Here is a 21,976-nt window from a genome sequence, read left to right as displayed (position 1 = left end):
TTGGATGTGACTATTAAGCGTGAGAAAACGCAATTGGTGTTCCGTAAGTATGAAAAATTGTGTAATACAGAAAAAACAATTAGTTATAAATCTTATTGCCCTATAGAAACTAAGAGAAACGTTTTTACCATGGAATTGAGGAAAATACTAAACAGAACAACACTCTATGAAGATATAAATAAAGAAATTAAACAATTATTTAGAAAATATTTATTGAATGATTACCCGAAGAATAAAATTTGTAAGTGGTATAATTCTTTTATAAATTACAGATATAATGTTAAAAATTGTATAGATAATAACATTTATGTAAAAATGCCTTATATATATAGTTTTTATGAACGATATAAACCTTTATTTAAAAAGTCTTCTGTATGTGTAGTGGCCAAGCAGGAAAATAAAATGTCGAATGTTATTAATATTATAAATACTAAAGGTCGAAAAACAGTAAGAAATCAGCTTGACGTCGCAGGAGTGGTCTACAAGGTATCATGTGATTGTTTACAAGCGAAATCATATGTTGGAGAAACGGGACGGAAGCTCGAGATACGCCTAAAAGAACACGAGGCAGCGATTCGTCTAAAAAGACAAGAGTCACCATGGTATCAACATTGTGTTAATTATAATTGTAAAATTAATAGAGACTCTGTAAGAATATTGTATAAAATGGAAAATTTGTTTAAAAGACGTGTGGTAGAACATCTTTGTATAATAGAACATGCAAATTTGTTGAATCAGAATGTCGGTCTTAACGTTGATGCATGCTGGGAAAAATTTATTTGTATAAAAGGAAATAAGTGTCTGGTTGTTGGATAATCCACTGATGAGGCTGTAAAGGCGAAATGCATTTGGAACGTGATTTGAAAACTATGAAAATAAAAGAATTAACATTGGTTAAAGTAAAGTATCTTTGTTGATTACTATTTGTCCGCTAATATAAATCACTCGAAGTCGGTCTAGGAAAGAGTGTTTTAATTTACTCGTCTATTTTTAGAAATTATATTTTTTGTATGAATTAATGTTTTAGTAATAAGAAAGAATTACGAAATATTATTATTATTATTTTGTAATTCGCTTTGTTGCACTTTTGGGGGGGCGTCGGAGCTGCCGCCGCAGCCGCCGAGTTCGCAAACAAGATGGCAACTCGAAGCGCCGACCGAGTTGGCGACCGACGCCATGTTCGATACCTAGAATAACAGTAACCCAAAAATTAAATGTATTCTACAATTATTTTACTTACTTTAGCAATATTTTGATATTTATCCTTTTCTTCTTGTAATTTTATAATTTCTTCTCTCACTTTATCATCAGAAAAGTTCTATTAATGCAGGATATATCAATATTAAAATTATATAAAAAATAAATATTTTTAGTGAAATAAAAATTTTTAATTTACTCTTGAACAAGCTTGTAATTGGCTTTCCAAAGTTTCTATTCTGCTAAGGAGTCTATCTTCATCAATTAAAGCCTGAAAATTTAAATTTTAAATTTAAAACCGATATTTCTTGAAAGTTAAATTAATTCATATATTTTTATGGTTAGCATTGAAGGAAGATCATAGCTTTTTTTCAGCTCTAAGTAAACAAACATCATTATATGTTTTGTTTACATTTTGCATTTATATAAATTTATACTTTGGCTGACTGACATTAAGGCCATCAATACTGTAGTGAAAGAAAAAAATAATGAAAAAATTGTCAGAACTTCATAAATGAAGATATGATTATTCATCTCTACCATTTTGATGACAATTTTATTTCTGTTGAATATTAGACAGTAAATCAGATTAAATTACACCATAAATAATATTAAAATATTTAAATTTATCTTGTATTAATTTTATATTACAATATTTTTATTTGTATTTATAACTTTTCTAGTTATATAGTAACATATAAAGTTCAGGTCTGTTGATGTTTGAATAGACACATACATGAGAGTTTTATTAAAATATTACACGTAGGTCTATGCATCAACAGAGCTGAATATTTTGCAATTATTATACAAAGTAGTCAATAAGTTTTTAATATAATGAATAATCAGTTTCAGCAATAAGTTGCTTTTAAAAAGCAACTAAATTGCTGAAACTGTTTATTCATTATATTAAAAAGATATCTTAAGAAAAAATTCATTACTTTTGACTTTTAAATTAAGGTAACTTAAATTAAAGAAACTACACAAAAATCCAATCAGAAATTATAAAAATATTGAATAGCAATGGAAAAAGAAACTGATTAGTGAAACAAACTCAAATTTAGAAGAAACCAGAAAATATTTGTTTTATTAAATGAATGGTTAATGTTTTTGGAATGTTCATTATTCCATCATCAGGTCTTTATAGTTTAACATTCGAATCACAGTATTCTAAACCAGTTATCCTGTTTGAGCATATAGAATATATATTACATATGTAAGAACTTTTAAATCAAACATTTTTAAAATGATACATTAATTTTATAATTATTAATGTATAATTTTATTTCCAATATAATTATTTAGTAGTATATAATTTTGTCATATATGATCTTTCAGAATAAAATATTTATCATTCTAGAAACATATCAGATTAGTCTAATTTATTAATAATTTGTTTATTAACTAACTATTTATTTGTTTAATCAACTGAAATAAATTTTTGAAAGGAAAAAAAGGAATAGAATAAATGATTTGCTAATAATTAAAATGCATTTATAAAGATATGTTTTTAGAATAATTTACAAGTTAACAGTTAAACTCAATATATATTTTCTAAAGAAAACCACTTCTACTGATTTTATTTTTATTATTAATCCTCATTTATTATCTACCTCCAATAACAGGTTCTATTGAATTTTGGAAATTGAGATTATTTGTAAAATAAGTGTTCTGCATTAAGAACAGATCAGGTTCTTTTATTTTACTACATAAATATGTAACTATAAGCATTTCTGATAGTTTAAAGCAGTGTTTTTCAACCTTCTTGAATAAGCGACCCCTTTACAAGTTAAAAAATTCTGGCGACCCCCCAGGGCCATATTAAAACTATGTCAGTGATTTTAAAAACTACATATTTAACTTTCTTTCTGCTGAGACCTAAATATCGATCAAAAAACCAATTGTACTGTAAAATAAACAGGCACAGCCTTCTTACTGAGATTGTAGTTTTTTTTATTGTAGTGGAGGACCTACAAACACTTGTCTTTTTCTTTTACCCGCAACCCCCGTGTAAGGCTTTGCAACCTCCCTGGGGGTCGCGACCCACAGGTTGTAAAACACTGAAATAAATAATGAAAATTAGAATTTGTAATCAATTTAGCAGTCATGTTTATCTAATCTATAAATGAAATATAAACAACACCAAATAATAAAATTAAAAATTGTATATTCTGAAATATGATCAAATGCATTTAATCAGTGTTCAAGAAAGAAATCATTTTGTTTTCTGTATGAAAAGTTTACCATACAGAAAACAAATGAAGGTGAATAATCAAGTTTTATTGTTATTTTATATTTATATTAATTGTTTGATTTGATTTGCTAATTTTTTTATTTATTTAGTGCATTTAGTTTTAGTTTAAAAATAAACTAAATGTTAAAGATAGTTTAGTTTATTTTAAAAAGGGAGAAAAATAACATTCTTTCATTAGAACAATTTAGAATGGGTCAGCAACCTTTCAGCGGTGTTGTGCTGAACGTAAGTTATAGTGTTATTCAGAGTGCCGACATGATTCTACCAAGCTTATTATGTATGTTATCAAAATTATCCCAGTTATAACAAACTTCAAAAATACAGTATATAATTTTGAAGTTAAGTTGTTAATTGAATTATGTTCTTACACATGAAGTGCTTGCATAACATGTAGATGATGACACAAAGCATAAACACATGCACTGTAATAAAAATATACAAACAAATGGTTCATTTTTAATGTAAAATGGCCTTCACTGAACTATAAATTCCATTTAAATGTGTAATTAATAATTAAAATACAATTTTTACTACATTTCTAGTCAATCAGTGCACCACTAAAAATCATCCCACATACCATAGATTGCCGACCTGTTTTAGAACTTCTATAATACAAATATACTTTATGAAACTTAATTTTTATTTGAAGTGATCTATTCTATTGTTATTAGTTTAGAGCAGCGTTTCTCAAAGTGGGCGATAACGCCCCCTTGTGGGCGCTGGAGGCTTTCAGGGGGGCAGTAGACGGCTCAAAGAGAATTGGGGGCGTTAAGGAAATATAGAGGGGTGACGGCAGACAAATTCTATATATAAAAATTCGACGGAATATATATAAAATGTTGACATTTTATATATTTTTTATTTTTTATTGAAGGTCACAACTTGAATATTTCTAACACATTGACTTTTATTTTAGCTCAGCGTTTCTCAAAGTAAGCAATAACGCCCCCTTCTGGCGCGATGAATAGATCTATGATAGAGGCAGGGTATTGAACGGTGACCAAAGGCAAAATTGGGGCTGATAAGAGGAAACATTGCGTTTAATGGTTTCCAGATGATGAGAACAATGTACAGTAAGGGCACAAAGTGTGAGATTCATAGAAAAGTTTTCCTAAGAATATTTCCAATCCTTTTCTCACACAAGAGAAAATGGGTTAGGGGGCGTTGGGTATAACTTTATGGAACAAAGGGGGCGGTGGATCGAAAAAGTTTGAGAATCACTGGTTTAGAGCCTTTAAACAGCCTACTTCATTTAGATATACATTACTTTACTTAAGCTGTATTTTCAAATTATATTTAAATTAACAATGAATGATATATCAAATGTCTACATATTTCATAAAATTCATAGCCTTACTCCAACACTAAACTATACAGGACTTTTAAAATTGCAATTATTACTCATCATATTTACCATAACATCATTTTTTAAAAATAAATATTACTTTCATTAATTAACTCACGTAGACAAAAATAAATTTTTTTCCTTTGTTATAATTTGAAAAGATTTTCATTTTTTAAAAATTGATTTCTAGTAATGTTTCTTTTACTTGATTTATTCAAATATTAAATATTTATTCATATACAAAAAAAATTATATAAAACTTCAACTAACTCTAGAATTTCAATCTGTATCTGTATTTAGATTTGCTAACTAGAAGTTAATTAATAAAGAGCTTGAAAAAAACTGACTGAAACTTAAGTAGAATTACTTTTACTGTTAATAATATATAAATAATGATGCTCAAAATTTTAACTTTTTTCCAAACATTTCACTCGTTTATTATTGTACTTTAATATAATTAAATTAAACTGTTTACAATATTTTTTAAAACATATACATAATGTTTTTAATACTGAACTTTGTATTATTATTAAATAGAATTTTCTTACTTAATAGAGCAAATTTCAAAATATACCTTCCATCCATTATCTGAAGCTTCTTGGGTACTGGACATAACTTTTTGCAATGTAATAAGTTTATTTTCTAAAATTTGTTCCCGATGAAGTGCTTCCTGAAATAAATTTATCTATATTTTATAAAATTATAAATACACACATTTTTCACAATTTATTTTAAGAAATAAAATTTGATACTTAAAACAAAAAGTTTTTTAAATAGTAAAAAATTTACTGTATCTTACAATTAACAAATTACAGATAATAATTCTGAAAAATAAATGAAAAAATTAAAGTTCATGATTTTATTGAATTAATTTAGTATATTTAAACATTTTGAGATATAAAGTATTAAGCAATTCAATAATATTCATTAAATTTTTTTTTTATTAATAATTCAAAATTTTATAAACTATTTTCAAACAATTTTTAAAAGTATTATGTTAAAACAATAACATATTTGAAATTATTGAGTCTATTACTATTGTTACTTACTAAACTTTAATACATAAAGTATATGATCCTGTAAAATAAGAAAATTGAGGCACAGACAGGAAAATGTTTGGCACTATTCAAGATCAGGACTTACTTTCAATAATATATTATATAAGTAACTAAACAAATGGAATCTATTTAGCCTTTTATGAGTCATCTTAAAGATTGCCTTTGTAGTGGTGAAAATGCAATGAAAGTTAATAATAATAATAAATTATGTACACAATATTTAAGAAAAAGTAAATCAAAATCTATCATAAGTTCCACATTCAATTCAGTTCAAGAAACTGAAGACAAATTTAACAACTTGAGAACAGGCTATATAAACCAGTGTTATCAAAACCAAAATTGAATGTATCTACATAATCATTTGGCTTCATAAAATGAAGGATGAAATTATGAATTAATTGGTTAGTGGTTGCAATGGCATTGCAGAAACAGAATACAAACAATACCACGGCAGTGATAAAAGTCACATACAGTATAGCATCGTTTATCTGAAACATCAGTTAAAACCGAAAGCATTCCAGTCGGCAAATTTAAATTTTCGCTAGTGCTGTGGCGCTGCAATCTTTGGCTACTCCAATATTTTTTTTTGTTAGTGTGTGTGTTTTAGCTGACAGCACTGGCACTTTTGTGTGGTGTTTTTCTGAGGATTGTGTGTGGTGCTGAATCGAACGTTTTTGATACTAGATCAACTTCTGAAGTATATTTTTATTGGTTTTTATATTTTTCAATATATTTATTTTGTTTGTACAAAATAAAAAAATAATTTTTAACGATACAATAGCCACGATTATTATTTTAAAAAGTTTACGTTAGGCTTAACATTGACGAAAATTCAATGCAAAGCGACATGCAATGGAGAAAAATTTCAACATGGGATAGGTTAATATATTTTTTCGTACATAATCTGTTATCCGAAAAATAAGTTATCTGAACAACCCCAGTCCCCAATTGATTCGGATAAACAATGCTCAACTGTAATATACATATGTATATTTCATATATGCAGCTCTCTGGTACTTTTGTTATCCTGTTTCCATGACAATTTGGCTCTTCTCACTTGACAAATTGCTGACTCCTAGCCTAGACCAATGAAACAGGAACTTAACTTCTCCATGTGCATGACTACATCCCTCCAGCCTCCTGAGGTACTGTACGTCAACAGCAACGATCACCCTTCTCCTGTTTTGGCCACAACAAGGATTGAAAGACAAACTCTCTCCTTTTGCTTCATTTTTTCTTTGTGAACATCAAAAGAGCGAAATTAAACACGTAATATGGAAGTGTCCTATATTTAATTTCTAAATGCTGGTGTGAAGTGAACTATGTTTTCATTCATAAAAGAGCAAAACTTTCCTCTGTCTTCGTGAGATTGTCAAAAATAAGACATCTGTAGAAATACTTATGTAAGCATGTTGTATACTTTAGTAGACATGATTAATTGTGTAAATTTGGTTTCTGTGTTATTCTCTGCATCCAGCAACTGCTACCCTCATACGTCCAAATGACTTCTTGCATCATCCTGACAGATCGCAGGAAAAAGTGAGGGTCACTGTGCCTTCCACCTAAGGCAGACCACAGTCGGGCAGCAATGCCTTAGGGTGCGACTATGCAGATGCGAATTTAGAGCGAGAGAGAGGTTGCGAGCGATTTAGTTTTCGCAAAGGAAAACCATGCACAAATGAGAAGCGAGAAATAACAATCGTGAGAGCGAATTTCTGGTTCTCGCACATATCTGACAGGTTTTGATATTTATCGCGTCTCGCCTCTTCTCACCACATATTCTCGCTCTCTCAGAAAATTTGCTCGCTTGTGTCTGCATAATCGCACCCTTACTGTTTCTTACAGTGGTGTCAGTTTCTTACATCTAGTACCAAATTATTTAGTTTCTAATTATTAATTGTAGCAAAATATTAGTCTGATTAATTACAGTGAGAGTTTGGATTAGTATGAATACATCGGGCTTTGGGATCTTGATATGTGTACATTAAGAAAATTAATTAGTTTTATAATTGTGTTTATTATAATTAATCAGTGTGCTCCCCAGGAGTGCCCATCTGTTGCATTGCTCAATCCAATTCAATCTGTACACATGCTGAACAAGCTGCAGCTTAGATCCTCATATTTTTACATATACCATTATTTGGGGAGTGGTAGGCCTAATATATGTTATAGTAGAGAAAAAAGGCTCAAGTGCTTTTTAGTATTAATTAATTACAATCACAAATCTAATANGAGATCATCATATAGGATGAATAATCCTCTGGTAAAATATTTACTTAAATAATAAATAAGTATTTTACCTATGAAAAAAATGAATAATAAATCTGATTTAAATAAGGATTTAACAGCATGTTTTTTAATTTTTGGAACCTAACCCCCCCTTTTCACACTAGTTCTTTGTTTCATATAACACAGATTTGTATAACATGGCAATTTTTTGGAATGTAACTCCTGGTTTATATGGAGGTTACCTGTACATGTGAATATATCAAAAAATTTGCATCTAGTCTACTTATAAAAAATGTTTGAGACAAAAATTTATATTGTATCATAAGGGCAACAAGATGGCATTATTACTGTTGAAAACAGGATCAACTTTATTTTCTTGAATAGAAACCTTCAAATGCTTAAAATTATAAGTGCATCCTTCAAAACAATATTTTAGATAAAAGTTTGTCTATTTTTTATGTAGAATCATAATATTCAATAAAAAGTGGGGTTCCCATTTAAGAAAATGAAGTTGACCACACTTTCACCAATAATAGTGCCATTTATGGGGAAACTGATAGCACCATCTTGTGATCCCCTTGATACAGTAACAAATTTTTCTGAAACATTTTTTTTTTGTAGGATTAAAATGGAATAGCCTCTATATCAATGATTCAATCAAATCTGAGTGAGAAAGTGCAAATTTAAATCTATCATTTTAATTTTATGTTTGGATCAGTTAATATTTTGTATATGTACAAAACATCACAATAAAAAAGACAAGAGATGAAGAAAACCTTTCAAATAATGCAAAATTAAAAAGTCAAATTGTGTTTGAAGTACTCAAAACAAACCATGGTAAGTGACAATTAGTATATAAAAAGATACCATTATAATTCTCAAGTCTAGTTGAGAGTTCTTTAATGTAAAGTAAATGTAAAAAATTGTTCTGGTTATCAAATTATTATTTCAGTAACCTAAATAGTGTTGTTTTTCCCAAACTTATCATAATGACTTTTGTATATTATAACTCTGTTTTTATTCTTTCTAAGTACCTTTAACAAAATGCATTTCAGACTTGTATCATCTCTTCAGTTGTTACATATTAAAATTCGGAGTACAAATCAAATTATTAAATATACATTTGGCTTTCAAATCTTCAAATACATTATTAAAATTAACAAGACATATACCATAAGATAAGCACACATTTCAAGTATAAATAAACATAAAAATGAAGAACTTTTATATCACTTTTACAGGGTATTTAAACAGTATTCAATAATGTTTAAATACCCCAGCCAAATGAAAGCCAAATGTTTATTTAATAATTTGATTTGTACACAAAATTTTAATATGTAACAACTGAAGAGGGATGATATGAGTCCAAAATGCATTTTGTTAAAGGTTTTTAAAAATAATAAAAAAAAGAGAGTTATAACATACAAAAGTCATCATGATAAGTTTGGGAAAAACAGCGCTATTTAGGTTGCTGAAATAATAATTTGATACATATCTAAACAAAAAGCTAAATGAAGAATGTCCTGGTTATATTAAATATCTATAATATGAATTTAGTTTTGGCTGTTACAAGGCTATCATTATCAAGGTTCATATCAATCTAATTTCACTGTTTTGACATAGAACAATGAAATTAGACTAATATGATAAAAATCAACATATTATTTCAGATGAAACTAAAAATTATTATTATTATTATTGTAAGATTTTTAAATTAGAATTATATAAAAACTTGCACATACTTGTAAATACTGTGAAAGTTGATACAAATCATGAGTTGAAATAGTGGCTTCAGGAATTGCAGGTACAACTGTTGTGGTTGGACTAAATTGAAAATACCAAAAAACTGTTCAATTTCATAACAAAGAAAGTTTTACTTTTTAAATTTAAAATTATTATAAATAATTAATTGTTGACTGGATTTTAGAATTTAAAGTAATACTCTGATGGTACAAATGAAACATATCCAAAAGTGTCATAATTCTCTTAACAATTTTCCTTAATTTTCAAAAACAGATATACAGTAGAGCATTGATTATCCGAATCAATTGGGGACTGGGGTTGTTCGGATAACTTATTTTTCAGATAACCGATTATGTACGAAAAAATATATTAACCCATCCCATGTTGAAATTTGTTCAAATCCTGGCACGTCCTTAAGTACCCTCTCATGATTGCACCAGTGCTGCCAACTAAAATATGCACACCAACAAAAATAATATTGGAATAGCCAAGATTGCAGCACCACAGCACTAGCGGAAATTTAAATTTGCTGACTGGAAAGCTTTCGGTTAATTGACATTTTGGTTGATCGACGTTCGGATAATCGATGCTCTACTGCAGCGATTCCCAACCTGTGGTACGCGTACCCCTAGGGGTATGCGATAGGTTGTTTAGGGGTACAGAAAAAAGTTTGTTATTATGGCAGAAAAAATAATATATTATGTATCACAAACTAATAGTATTAAAAAATTATTAGATAAATAATGTTCCTTGCAACAATCACAACTTTATTATACATTTTTTCTTTTAGTTTTTTTTTCTTTAATTTAAAGTTACAATATGTAAAATTAACAATACGGTTACTCACTAAATTTCTTAAATGAGGGGTACAATCTAGAGATATGACATGTCACGGGGTACGCTAATGAAAAAAGGTTGGGAACCACTGCTCTACTGTATTATTGAAAAGCATTAAAAATGAAATGTTTAGTTATATATTAAGATTTAGATTTATGATGTATTAGATTTTTAATGTATTAACAAGTTTAAAAGTTTTTCTACATTGATAGTATTTATAAATTTTATATATTTAAAGAGAATTTACAAAAATGAAATTATATCAAGTTAAAATTTACAATATTTCCTAATAATAACAAGGAAAAATTAATTTTAAAAAATATTTTTGGTACTTATATGCATAGAATTTTGTAGTTTAAGAATGTTTCCTATTTGTGTTTGTGAGCAAAATTCATTACCTTAATATGTAAGTAACATAAAAACTACATTATATAATATACTTTTTTACAATAAATATAATCAACTCAATAATTACTTCAAATATCAAATGAACAGATCCCTTTATTGCACTGTTAACACTAACCTTAATTAGCTTTAATAGCTTCATAAAAAAATACAGCTGTTTGTTTGATATACTTTGTTTCTATAATTTATAATAAAAAACTAATGTATTTGTAAAATATTATTATATAATTTCATAATAATGTTTCTATCCTCATTTTGATAATATCTGGTGATCATAATTAAAGTACTCCTATTCTGTGGTCTCTGAAGTAAAACACCTTGGTGTGATTTCTTAATGTATAATGACTCTCAAAGCACACTCAGAGCATTGGCATTATTTTCATTAAAATCTCACCACAAGAAAGGTGCATTTAGGCATGATCATGGTGGTACCACTGCTGCTTATCTGCAGAAAAACAAAATGGTGTTTCACATGCTGTAGGCATTTTTATACTCAGAAATTGAACATTGCATATGTACATTATGCACAGTCTATGTATAATTTTTGCCACTCACAATATCACAAATTCAGCAGAGATGAATTTTAAAACTAAATTTTTCCTCATGGAAATCTCTTCTGAATGTCTGAAAATGTCAGAATACAAAATTTGGATGAATTTGGAAGCTAAATATCTTTCCACAAAATATTCAATATAGATAATTTACTAAGTGATTGTAATTAAAGTATCAAAATGATAAAATTATTATCCATTACACAAAGCAAACATGAATCATAATGTACCATTAAGTAATTAAACAGTGTGTGCCAAAAAGAATGTGTCAGGCATCTATGGTGGTAATATTCCTAACATATATATATATATATAAGAAGTTTAAAACTAAATCTACTTTTAATTTTTCAGCATTTGTTTTGTTTGAACAAATATGTCAATCCTTTGAGAGATTGAATGTATCTGTAAAGGTGAACTTTACAAACACTTTCAAAGTATGAAAAATATTCCAATTAACTCAAAAACTTTTGTTATTTTGTGGTTTTAACTTAATTTCTGAATCTTAGATCAATTTCAATTTGTGAACCACTAGATTCAGCATTAAAAATCCTTTAAAATGATAGGTTACAAGATGCTGATTACTATTTGAAATTTTAAAAGTTAACCATTTTATTTTGATCTTTAAATTTCAAAAGCAAAATTTTCAAACTGGAATCAAAAACACAGTTTTTAGAACTATGAATATGCCCAAGTTTAAAACATATATATAAGGAGATTCTAATGTATGATCTTTCTAGACATATTGTATGTAGTAATAGTAATCTACTTTGTATCAAAAATAGAAGTGAATACTTAAATTTTAAGTATTCACTTCTATTTTTGAAAGTAGGTATTTAAAAGTTTTATTATAGAATATAATAATATTTCAAGTAATAAATTATTTATTAAATAAAATAAAGGTTTGCTTTCAAAACTATATTACTGTTCTTTTTTTTACAAAAGATAATTTTAAATACAAAATATGATTTTTTTATGTTATGTTATGAAAATGAATAAGGAGTTTTATTTAATATAAAAAATATAAATTTAACATTTGAAAATGCTATGTTATTTCATACAATATAACAAAATCATTGTGAAATATAAATCATAATTAATAAAACTTTTAAATACCTAGCTTTGGCTTCTTTTCCATCAGGAAGAAATAACTTTAGTGTAGCAACAATGCATCCATGAGTTACTGTAATTTAAAAATTAAATAAATTTTAAAAAATATATCAAATTTAATATTAATAATTTCAAACACAATATAATGTTAATCAAATAACTGAAACGCTCATTGTGGTGTCGTATATTAATTAAATAAAAATTATTATTCATAATAATTTGTTACTAATGTAACAGAGTACTTAAACAAATTTTAATAATTAATTTTAAAAAAGGCTAGAAAAAGTTTGTTTGAAACAGAACAATTTACAAATGTAAGAATGATCTAGCAAGATATTGAATAAATCTTCTAGTAGATCACTGCATTAATACATTAGTTTTTTAATTTTTCTTAATTATAGGTTTGCTGTATTCTAATGCTTTTCAACTAAATAATCCTATATTTATAGGTATAGTAGTTTGTTCAGCAAGTAAAATATCAAAGGTTAAAATGTACAGTTTATTCAATTCTTTCTTCTACATATGCATTTTGAGTTGATGTGAACTCTCAAACCCCTCTTCAGTGCTATATAATTTGTACATATTCATAAAGAAACAACCATAGGTGAAGATTAAATTTCAAGTACAAGTGCATATCCAGTTCTTAATCTCATGAAGATTATTAAACTTTACATTTTATAAAATTTAATATTTTTTCCCTTTATAATTTTGGTTTGTTAATATTATATCAACAAACCAAAATTATATCTTTTGTATCATATGTCTTACAAATACATACCTTACATAAAGTAGTCCCATAGTTTAGGTCAGCAGGGAAGAGAAGAGTGCTGCAGCGCCACACCACTAGTGAAAATTTGAATTTGCCAACTGGAATGATTTCAGATAATCGATGCTTTATTGTATTTTTGTAAGAGTAAATTTTAACAGTCATTACACTGAAATAAGTACAGTTGATATTTGATGGTCTAGTTCTTTAATTCTTGTGCAGGTAATTTACTACTTTGAAGACTCCATTTTTTATAGGATAGTTTGAGTTTCTGTTTTTATTATTATGTAGCATACAGATATCAGGTATTTTAGTTTTGTCTAAAAAACTGTGCGCAGTTTTTTTAGACAAAACTAAAACATTCATAAAAATAAAACAAGGATATTTTTTTATGAAAAATAAGCACACTCACAATAACTTTTCTCAGTAAGAAACAAGTTTATAAATTCCCCTCTTATAAAATTATTTGGGTTTTTACCCGAAGAAAGGCTAAGAAACTTTCCAAGTTACTCTTAAAGTGAGATTTTGTTATTTTGAAGAAACACAACACCAGTACAACTAATTAGTGTTTGCTGGTTTTTGAGCAGCTTCTCATGCACATACTATATCTGAGCAGAGTAAACTTTTTCAGTAATTGTTTGGCATGAAAATAAGAGCTCATAATGAACAAAACCAATTACATTCCATCAAACACACAAAATATTCTGTTGATGAAGTGCTGATTTTGATGTAGAAGGCACAGCTTTCTACAAGATATTACATTTTGGCATACAGTTTAACCTGCTTATAATGACATTGGATGTAACAACAACCCTAATATAATGTCAAATTTTTATTGATCCCATGATTTTACTATACTAGATAATGTTAAAAAAACCCACTTGTAATGACATAAAACCCTGTTTTAACATCATATTTTAAGCACACCCAGATTTACAAAATTAGATTATGAATTTTATTTAACAAAGAAAATACGGTACAGGTATTGTGTGTTCAGTTTCTAGGGTCAGAGTCCACTTCCTAGAACGACTTTGGGTGGTACTCTTACCACCTGACTTCAGTGGTCACATCTTTAAACAACGTGATGATCGGTCAGTCTGCATAGTTACTCATGTTATTTTATACATATGCAGATATTGTTGAGCAAATTAAATCTTCAGACAAAAAAAATGAGGATGATGAAGATAATGCATCAGTCAGAGAAAATGAAGTGCCATCAACCAGGAAAGCGCATAATGCAATAAGATTATTGAAAATGTTTTACAGGTCTCAGAAAACTCCATCAAAAATAATGAATAAAGTGTATGATTTAGAAAATGACATTGATAAACAATTTTGAGGTGAAAAACATCTACAATCTAAAAATACTGACTTTTTTAAGTGAATATTGTTATTATGTCTTTTTAATTAACATACATTAGTTTAACCTAATGTTGCCTTTTGATGCAACATTATTCTCAAAACCGGAAATGCTACCATTATCAAAACTTAAGACAAATAGAAATTTCTTATAAAAGGTTATTTTTGAAATTTTTAATTACATCAATGTAAAATTTAGACATAATAATGTAAATAAAGTTGATTTAAACATTTAGTTTGCACTTTTATACATATGATAATAAATTATTATTACAATAATAGATATAGTATACTGTATTACCATTATAAGAAATAATTTTATGGTAATACATACAATGTTAAATTAGAATGGATTTTATAATAGATTCTTAAACATACTTGGTACTTTTTATGGAACTGAAATTATGACCCCACAGATAATGACACTCGGTTATAATATCAAAAAATTGCCAGTCCCATGGATGATGTTAAACTGTAATTGGGTAAAACTGTATATTATATATGTCAAAATATTATATTTTGAGAAAGATCCATATGAAAGACATACTGAACACAGACTATAAAAGAAACAGAGTAAAATATTACAATTGTCAAAGTCGATTAATTTAAATAAAAGTAAGGAGATAGATGGCATTTGGAAAGTAAATACTGTTGCTTAACTGTAAAAAAACATAATTGAAAGAAAGTTAATTGTATTCATAAGTTGTTAATGTCTTCAGAATTTACCAGGAAAATAAGATTTGAATAGTGAAAATTATATGTATTTTTCTTGACAGTTGGCATATCAATATAATTTTTTAAAACAATTTTTAATTATTTTTTATTTTACATTGCTTGATTTTTTCAAAANAATTTTTAATTATTTTTTATTTTACTTTATTCCTTTTTTATGTTCTTAAATTTTTAAAACAATGAATTTTCACAAAAATGATTTGAGGAGTATATTGTGATATTAATATCACAATATACTCCTCAAATCATATGTAAAAATGTAAAAAATATATATATAGTAGTATGAGTAGTATATGTAAAAAATGAAATGTTCTCAGTTGGTAGTTTAATTTTTATTGTATTTATTACTTTGTATTTTAAAATTGCTATGTTAAATATATTTTATGTATTTTTGTAGCCTGAAGAGGGGATGTTTTAATTCCAAAACTAACAGCAAATAAAAATTTCTTTTGCCAAATGAACTTTGTCTCCTGATTAAAACAGACTCTGTTATAAGACAAACTTGGGTTTACTATTTGATAGTCTTAATTGAAACACCTGTAGATTTTCAACATTTATATGTTTTAAAGTCTTTTCTGGACATAAATGTAAGTTTATAGATTTGATTTTATCATTTAAATTTGTTTTGTTTGATTAAATATGATAGATTATAAATTTCAGAAAATCTATCAGTATTCTTAAAATATAAGTAATGATATAACAAAAAACTTTGTTTTTCTTTATTTTATTATTTCTTAATGACTTCTTTAATATAGGTTCAAAATTTCAATACAATAATTCTTTAAATTTAGTTTTCATTAGATTTAATAAATCACATATATTATATAAATATCTATATATAATACAAAATAATCTTGCTACTAAAATAGTCTGTATTCTATTTTATTATATTCCACTTAACATTACAACTAAGCATTTTTATATATGAACAATAAAATTAATGCACATTTTACTAATGAAAACATCAAATACAAATATATATATTTTTAACTGGAACCAAATAGCTAATTTAATTGTGCAAATTTATTTTGTCCAGACAGTGAAAGTTTTTACACAATAGTGGAATGTTCTTTTTTAATTTGTAGATGTAACTAAATCCTTACTTATAACTATAAATCTTTTACAGCCTTGTATTTTTCTCACCGGCACTTTATATCAAAATTGTACATCATATGATTTGGTAGTCATTTTCATTTCATATTCAACAGATGTAAATTGGCAAATTTAACAAACACAAGACTAGCAACAAATTAAGTCATTTCCTATTACATCACAATTAAAATAAATTATATTTTAATTTAAAACTAATTATTAGAAATTAATATAATTAATTTAAACAGTTTATTTACATAGGACAATTCAATTTTATGATAATTTAGAACTATAACAAATGAGTTCTAAATCATTTTCCTACACCAAAATAATGTTATATTATGCTATCAATCAAATTATTTTAATTCCTATTTTTTTAAACTTTCAACTGTAACCAAATACAAGATTATTTATCTAAACATCACTTATGGTAGCTGCTATTTCATTGTAAATGTGTCTCTTTAATCCGATCAATTCAGTTTGGTAGACTATCAATACAGCTTTCAGGTTAGATACTTCTTTTATTGTTTTGACATATGCATTTCGGACTTATATGAATTTTAAGTCCCTCTTCAGTTCAAAACCAAGGTTCTGTCTTCTAAAAACCACGGTGTATAACAGGTAACGTTGGAAATAGTTTAAAATACAGCCATTAAAAACACTTCAAATACAATTTCACATTAACCTTATTGTATTGATAGTCTACCGAACTGAACTGATCAGATTAAAGAGACACATTCACAACAAGATTATTTATATAGATAAAAAAAACAATGGTAATCTAAACCAAGTTTAGATTACCATTATTTTCATGTTTATGTAGTCATTTCTTGCTATAAAGAACAGTTGTTATTTATAGAATAGTAAATTTTTAAATAATACATTACAGTAGAGCATCAATTATCTGACCCCCCATTAACTGTCACATTGGTTAACCGACCGTTCTAGTCGGCAAATTTCAAATGTCCGCTAGTGATGTGGTGCTACAATATTTGGCTATGTCTTGGATACTTTTGTTAAATTTTTGAGTGTTTTAGCTGGCAACACCAGCTTGACCATTGAAGGGAGGCCAGTATTTANATTGGCAAATTTAACAAACACAAGACTAGCAACAAATTAAGTCATTTCCTATTACATCACAATTAAAATAAATTATATTTTAATTTAAAACTAATTATTAGAAATTAATATAATTAATTTAAACAGTTTATTTACATAGGACAATTCAATTTTATGATAATTTAGAACTATAACAAATGAGTTCTAAATCATTTTCCTACACCAAAATAATGTTATATTATGCTATCAATCAAATTATTTTAATTCCTATTTTTTTAAACTTTCAACTGTAACCAAATACAAGATTATTTATCTAAACATCACTTATGGTAGCTGCTATTTCATTGTAAATGTGTCTCTTTAATCCGATCAATTCAGTTTGGTAGACTATCAATACAGCTTTCAGGTTAGATACTTCTTTTATTGTTTTGACATATGCATTTCGGACTTATATGAATTTTAAGTCCCTCTTCAGTTCAAAACCAAGGTTCTGTCTTCTAAAAACCACGGTGTATAACAGGTAACGTTGGAAATAGTTTAAAATACAGCCATTAAAAACACTTCAAATACAATTTCACATTAACCTTATTGTATTGATAGTCTACCGAACTGAACTGATCAGATTAAAGAGACACATTCACAACAAGATTATTTATATAGATAAAAAAAACAATGGTAATCTAAACCAAGTTTAGATTACCATTATTTTCATGTTTATGTAGTCATTTCTTGCTATAAAGAACAGTTGTTATTTATAGAATAGTAAATTTTTAAATAATACATTACAGTAGAGCATCAATTATCTGACCCCCAATTAACTGTCACATTGGTTAACCGACCGTTCTAGTCGGCAAATTTCAAATGTCCGCTAGTGATGTGGTGCTACAATATTTGGCTATGTCTTGGATACTTTTGTTAAATTTTTGAGTGTTTTAGCTGGCAACACCAGCTTGACCATTGAAGGGAGGCCAGTATTTAAAGGAAACTTATTTTTCTAATTATGAGTGATTGTTTGTTTTGTGAGCAATAAAATAATTTAAAAATAATTTTTAACGATACAATAGCGATGATTATTATTTTAAAAAAATTTGTTAGGCTAAACATCGATGAAAATTCAACACAAAGTTGGTTAATATTGATATACTAATATACTAATTACATGGGATATCCTAATATACTATACTAATAATGCATTTTTTCATTATTTTCGGTTATCCGATTTTTTCAGTTATCCGACCAACCTGAGTCCCAATTGAGTCGGATAATCGATGCTCTACTGTATTTGTTTTTTAAAAATTATACACTGACTTTATTTTACAAAATAAATTATACAAATTAAAAATTACATAATGTGAAAACATACCTTTACGGGAATTTTCCACCACATCAACTCCAAACTGTACAATGTCTCCCGAACAAACTTCTCTGGCAGGAGACTCTTCTGATCCTTTACTGAGTCGCTGATTATTGACAAAAGTTCCATTACTGCTCTTTGTATCTTGAAGATAAAACTAGAAATTGGTAAAATAAAACATGAAACTGATTTTTAGAAAATAGTGTTTGTTTAGCATAAATAAAAAAATTATTTCAAGACCAAACCATTTTCTAAAGTATTTGTGAAAACATAACCTTACAGGATTTTTTATTACTACTACATTTGTTTTAATTCTCACTAAACAATTCTTTCTGTTAAATCATCTACAGTAAATTCTTTTATTAAATAATATAAAATTTACTTTAAATGAATTATACAAAACAATATACACAAACAAACTGCACTTATTCCTTTGAAACAGAAACCTTCCCGAATAAATTAAATTACAATATGGTCATACCAATATACAAAAAATAAAGGGTCTAAAAGCAACATAGAAAATTACCATCCGATTATCACCATCCCCATGCTAGTAAAAATAACGAAGAAAATTTTATATAAAAAACTTTGGAAATACATTGCCAATCTAAATGTGATTCACTGTCATCAATATGCTTACAGAGAAAACTTCTCTACAATAGATACATTATTATATTTCAAACAGGAAGTTATAAACAAATTAGACAAATCTTGTTCAGTAATAGCCTTATTTCTAGACTTATTAAAAGCTTTTTACAGTGTGGACCTCTGATTCTCGAAAAAAAACTTTTTAATATTGGCTTAACAGAAGTACCTCTACAATAGTTAATGTCGTATCTGTTAAACTGAAGATATCAAGTAAAAGTAAACAATGCGTATTCAAAAAGCTTCTCACTAAAAACTAAAATTCCCCAAGGATCAATACTTGCACAATTAACTCTTCAACATCTACTTGAATAACCTATTTGAAGTGATACCAAAAGCAAAAGTAGTAACATATGCAGATGATATTGTCCTAATACATTCCAAAAATAACCCCAAGCAGCACAATACAAATTAAATAACATCCTCTGCAAACTAACTGATTACAAGAGCTCAAATATGTTAAAACTAAATGAGAACAAAACAAAATATTTCTACTTTGTAAATAAAAATAAAAACATTGACAAGGAACAACTTCAAATAATAATAAACTAGCAGACCCCGCCACACCTTGTCATGGCTCAAAATGTATCTATTATAAATGTACAGTCGACCCCCCTATAACACTGTTGATAATTCCGTTTTATATGAATTCCATGTTGTACGAGTCACTTAGATTTTACAAATACGTGTTNTTTTTCAGTTATCCGACCAACCTGAGTCCCAATTGAGTCGGATAATCGATGCTCTACTGTATTTGTTTTTTAAAAATTATACACTGACTTTATTTTACAAAATAAATTATACAAATTAAAAATTACATAATGTGAAAACATACCTTTACGGGAATTTTCCACCACATCAACTCCAAACTGTACAATGTCTCCCGAACAAACTTCTCTGGCAGGAGACTCTTCTGATCCTTTACTGAGTCGCTGATTATTGACAAAAGTTCCATTACTGCTCTTTGTATCTTGAAGATAAAACTAGAAATTGGTAAAATAAAACATGAAACTGATTTTTAGAAAATAGTGTTTGTTTAGCATAAATAAAAAAATTATTTCAAGACCAAACCATTTTCTAAAGTATTTGTGAAAACATAACCTTACAGGATTTTTTATTACTACTACATTTGTTTTAATTCTCACTAAACAATTCTTTCTGTTAAATCATCTACAGTAAATTCTTTTATTAAATAATATAAAATTTACTTTAAATGAATTATACAAAACAATATACACAAACAAACTGCACTTATTCCTTTGAAACAGAAACCTTCCCGAATAAATTAAATTACAATATGGTCATACCAATATACAAAAAATAAAGGGTCTAAAAGCAACATAGAAAATTACCATCCGATTATCACCATCCCCATGCTAGTAAAAATAACGAAGAAAATTTTATATAAAAAACTTTGGAAATACATTGCCAATCTAAATGTGATTCACTGTCATCAATATGCTTACAGAGAAAACTTCTCTACAATAGATACATTATTATATTTCAAACAGGAAGTTATAAACAAATTAGACAAATCTTGTTCAGTAATAGCCTTATTTCTAGACTTATTAAAAGCTTTTTACAGTGTGGACCTCTGATTCTCGAAAAAAAACTTTTTAATATTGGCTTAACAGAAGTACCTCTACAATAGTTAATGTCGTATCTGTTAAACTGAAGATATCAAGTAAAAGTAAACAATGCGTATTCAAAAAGCTTCTCACTAAAAACTAAAATTCCCCAAGGATCAATACTTGCACAATTAACTCTTCAACATCTACTTGAATAACCTATTTGAAGTGATACCAAAAGCAAAAGTAGTAACATATGCAGATGATATTGTCCTAATACATTCCAAAAATAACCCCAAGCAGCACAATACAAATTAAATAACATCCTCTGCAAACTAACTGATTACAAGAGCTCAAATATGTTAAAACTAAATGAGAACAAAACAAAATATTTCTACTTTGTAAATAAAAATAAAAACATTGACAAGGAACAACTTCAAATAATAATAAACTAGCAGACCCCGCCACACCTTGTCATGGCTCAAAATGTATCTATTATAAATGTACAGTCGACCCCCCTATAACACTGTTGATAATTCCGTTTTATATGAATTCCATGTTGTACGAGTCACTTAGATTTTACAAATACGTGTTCCGGGCTGTGAACGGCTCACGTATTTGTAAAAACTAAGTGACTCGTACAACATGGAATTCATATAAAACGGAATTATCAACAGT

The 21,976-nt window shown here is 27.4% G+C and overlaps 1 protein-coding gene across 1 annotated transcript in view; it reads right to left on the bottom strand.

Annotated features, from left to right (window-relative positions):
• Positions 1 to 21,976, bottom strand: part of LOC111637420 (sarcolemmal membrane-associated protein-like) — a 92,784-nt gene that overhangs the window by 19,770 nt on the left and 51,038 nt on the right. The window contains exons 2-7 of the mRNA XM_023382907.1: positions 20,566 to 20,713; positions 12,730 to 12,796; positions 9,823 to 9,904; positions 5,368 to 5,463; positions 1,397 to 1,468; positions 1,241 to 1,318 (exon numbers count right to left, since the gene is read on the bottom strand). Of these exons, the coding sequence (XP_023238675.1) occupies positions 1,241 to 1,318; positions 1,397 to 1,468; positions 5,368 to 5,463; positions 9,823 to 9,904; positions 12,730 to 12,796; positions 20,566 to 20,713 (543 nt within the window). The remainder of the gene's footprint in view (positions 1 to 1,240; positions 1,319 to 1,396; positions 1,469 to 5,367; positions 5,464 to 9,822; positions 9,905 to 12,729; positions 12,797 to 20,565; positions 20,714 to 21,976) is intronic.

The sequence above is a fragment of the Centruroides sculpturatus genome, unplaced genomic scaffold, assembly GCF_000671375.1.
Source record: "Centruroides sculpturatus isolate CEXI.00-Female unplaced genomic scaffold, Cexi_2.0 scaffold53, whole genome shotgun sequence".
In the NCBI taxonomy this organism is placed as follows: domain Eukaryota; kingdom Metazoa; phylum Arthropoda; class Arachnida; order Scorpiones; family Buthidae; genus Centruroides; species Centruroides sculpturatus.
Note: the sequence above shows the minus strand (reverse complement) of the source record. Positions and strands in the feature narration are given on the sequence as shown.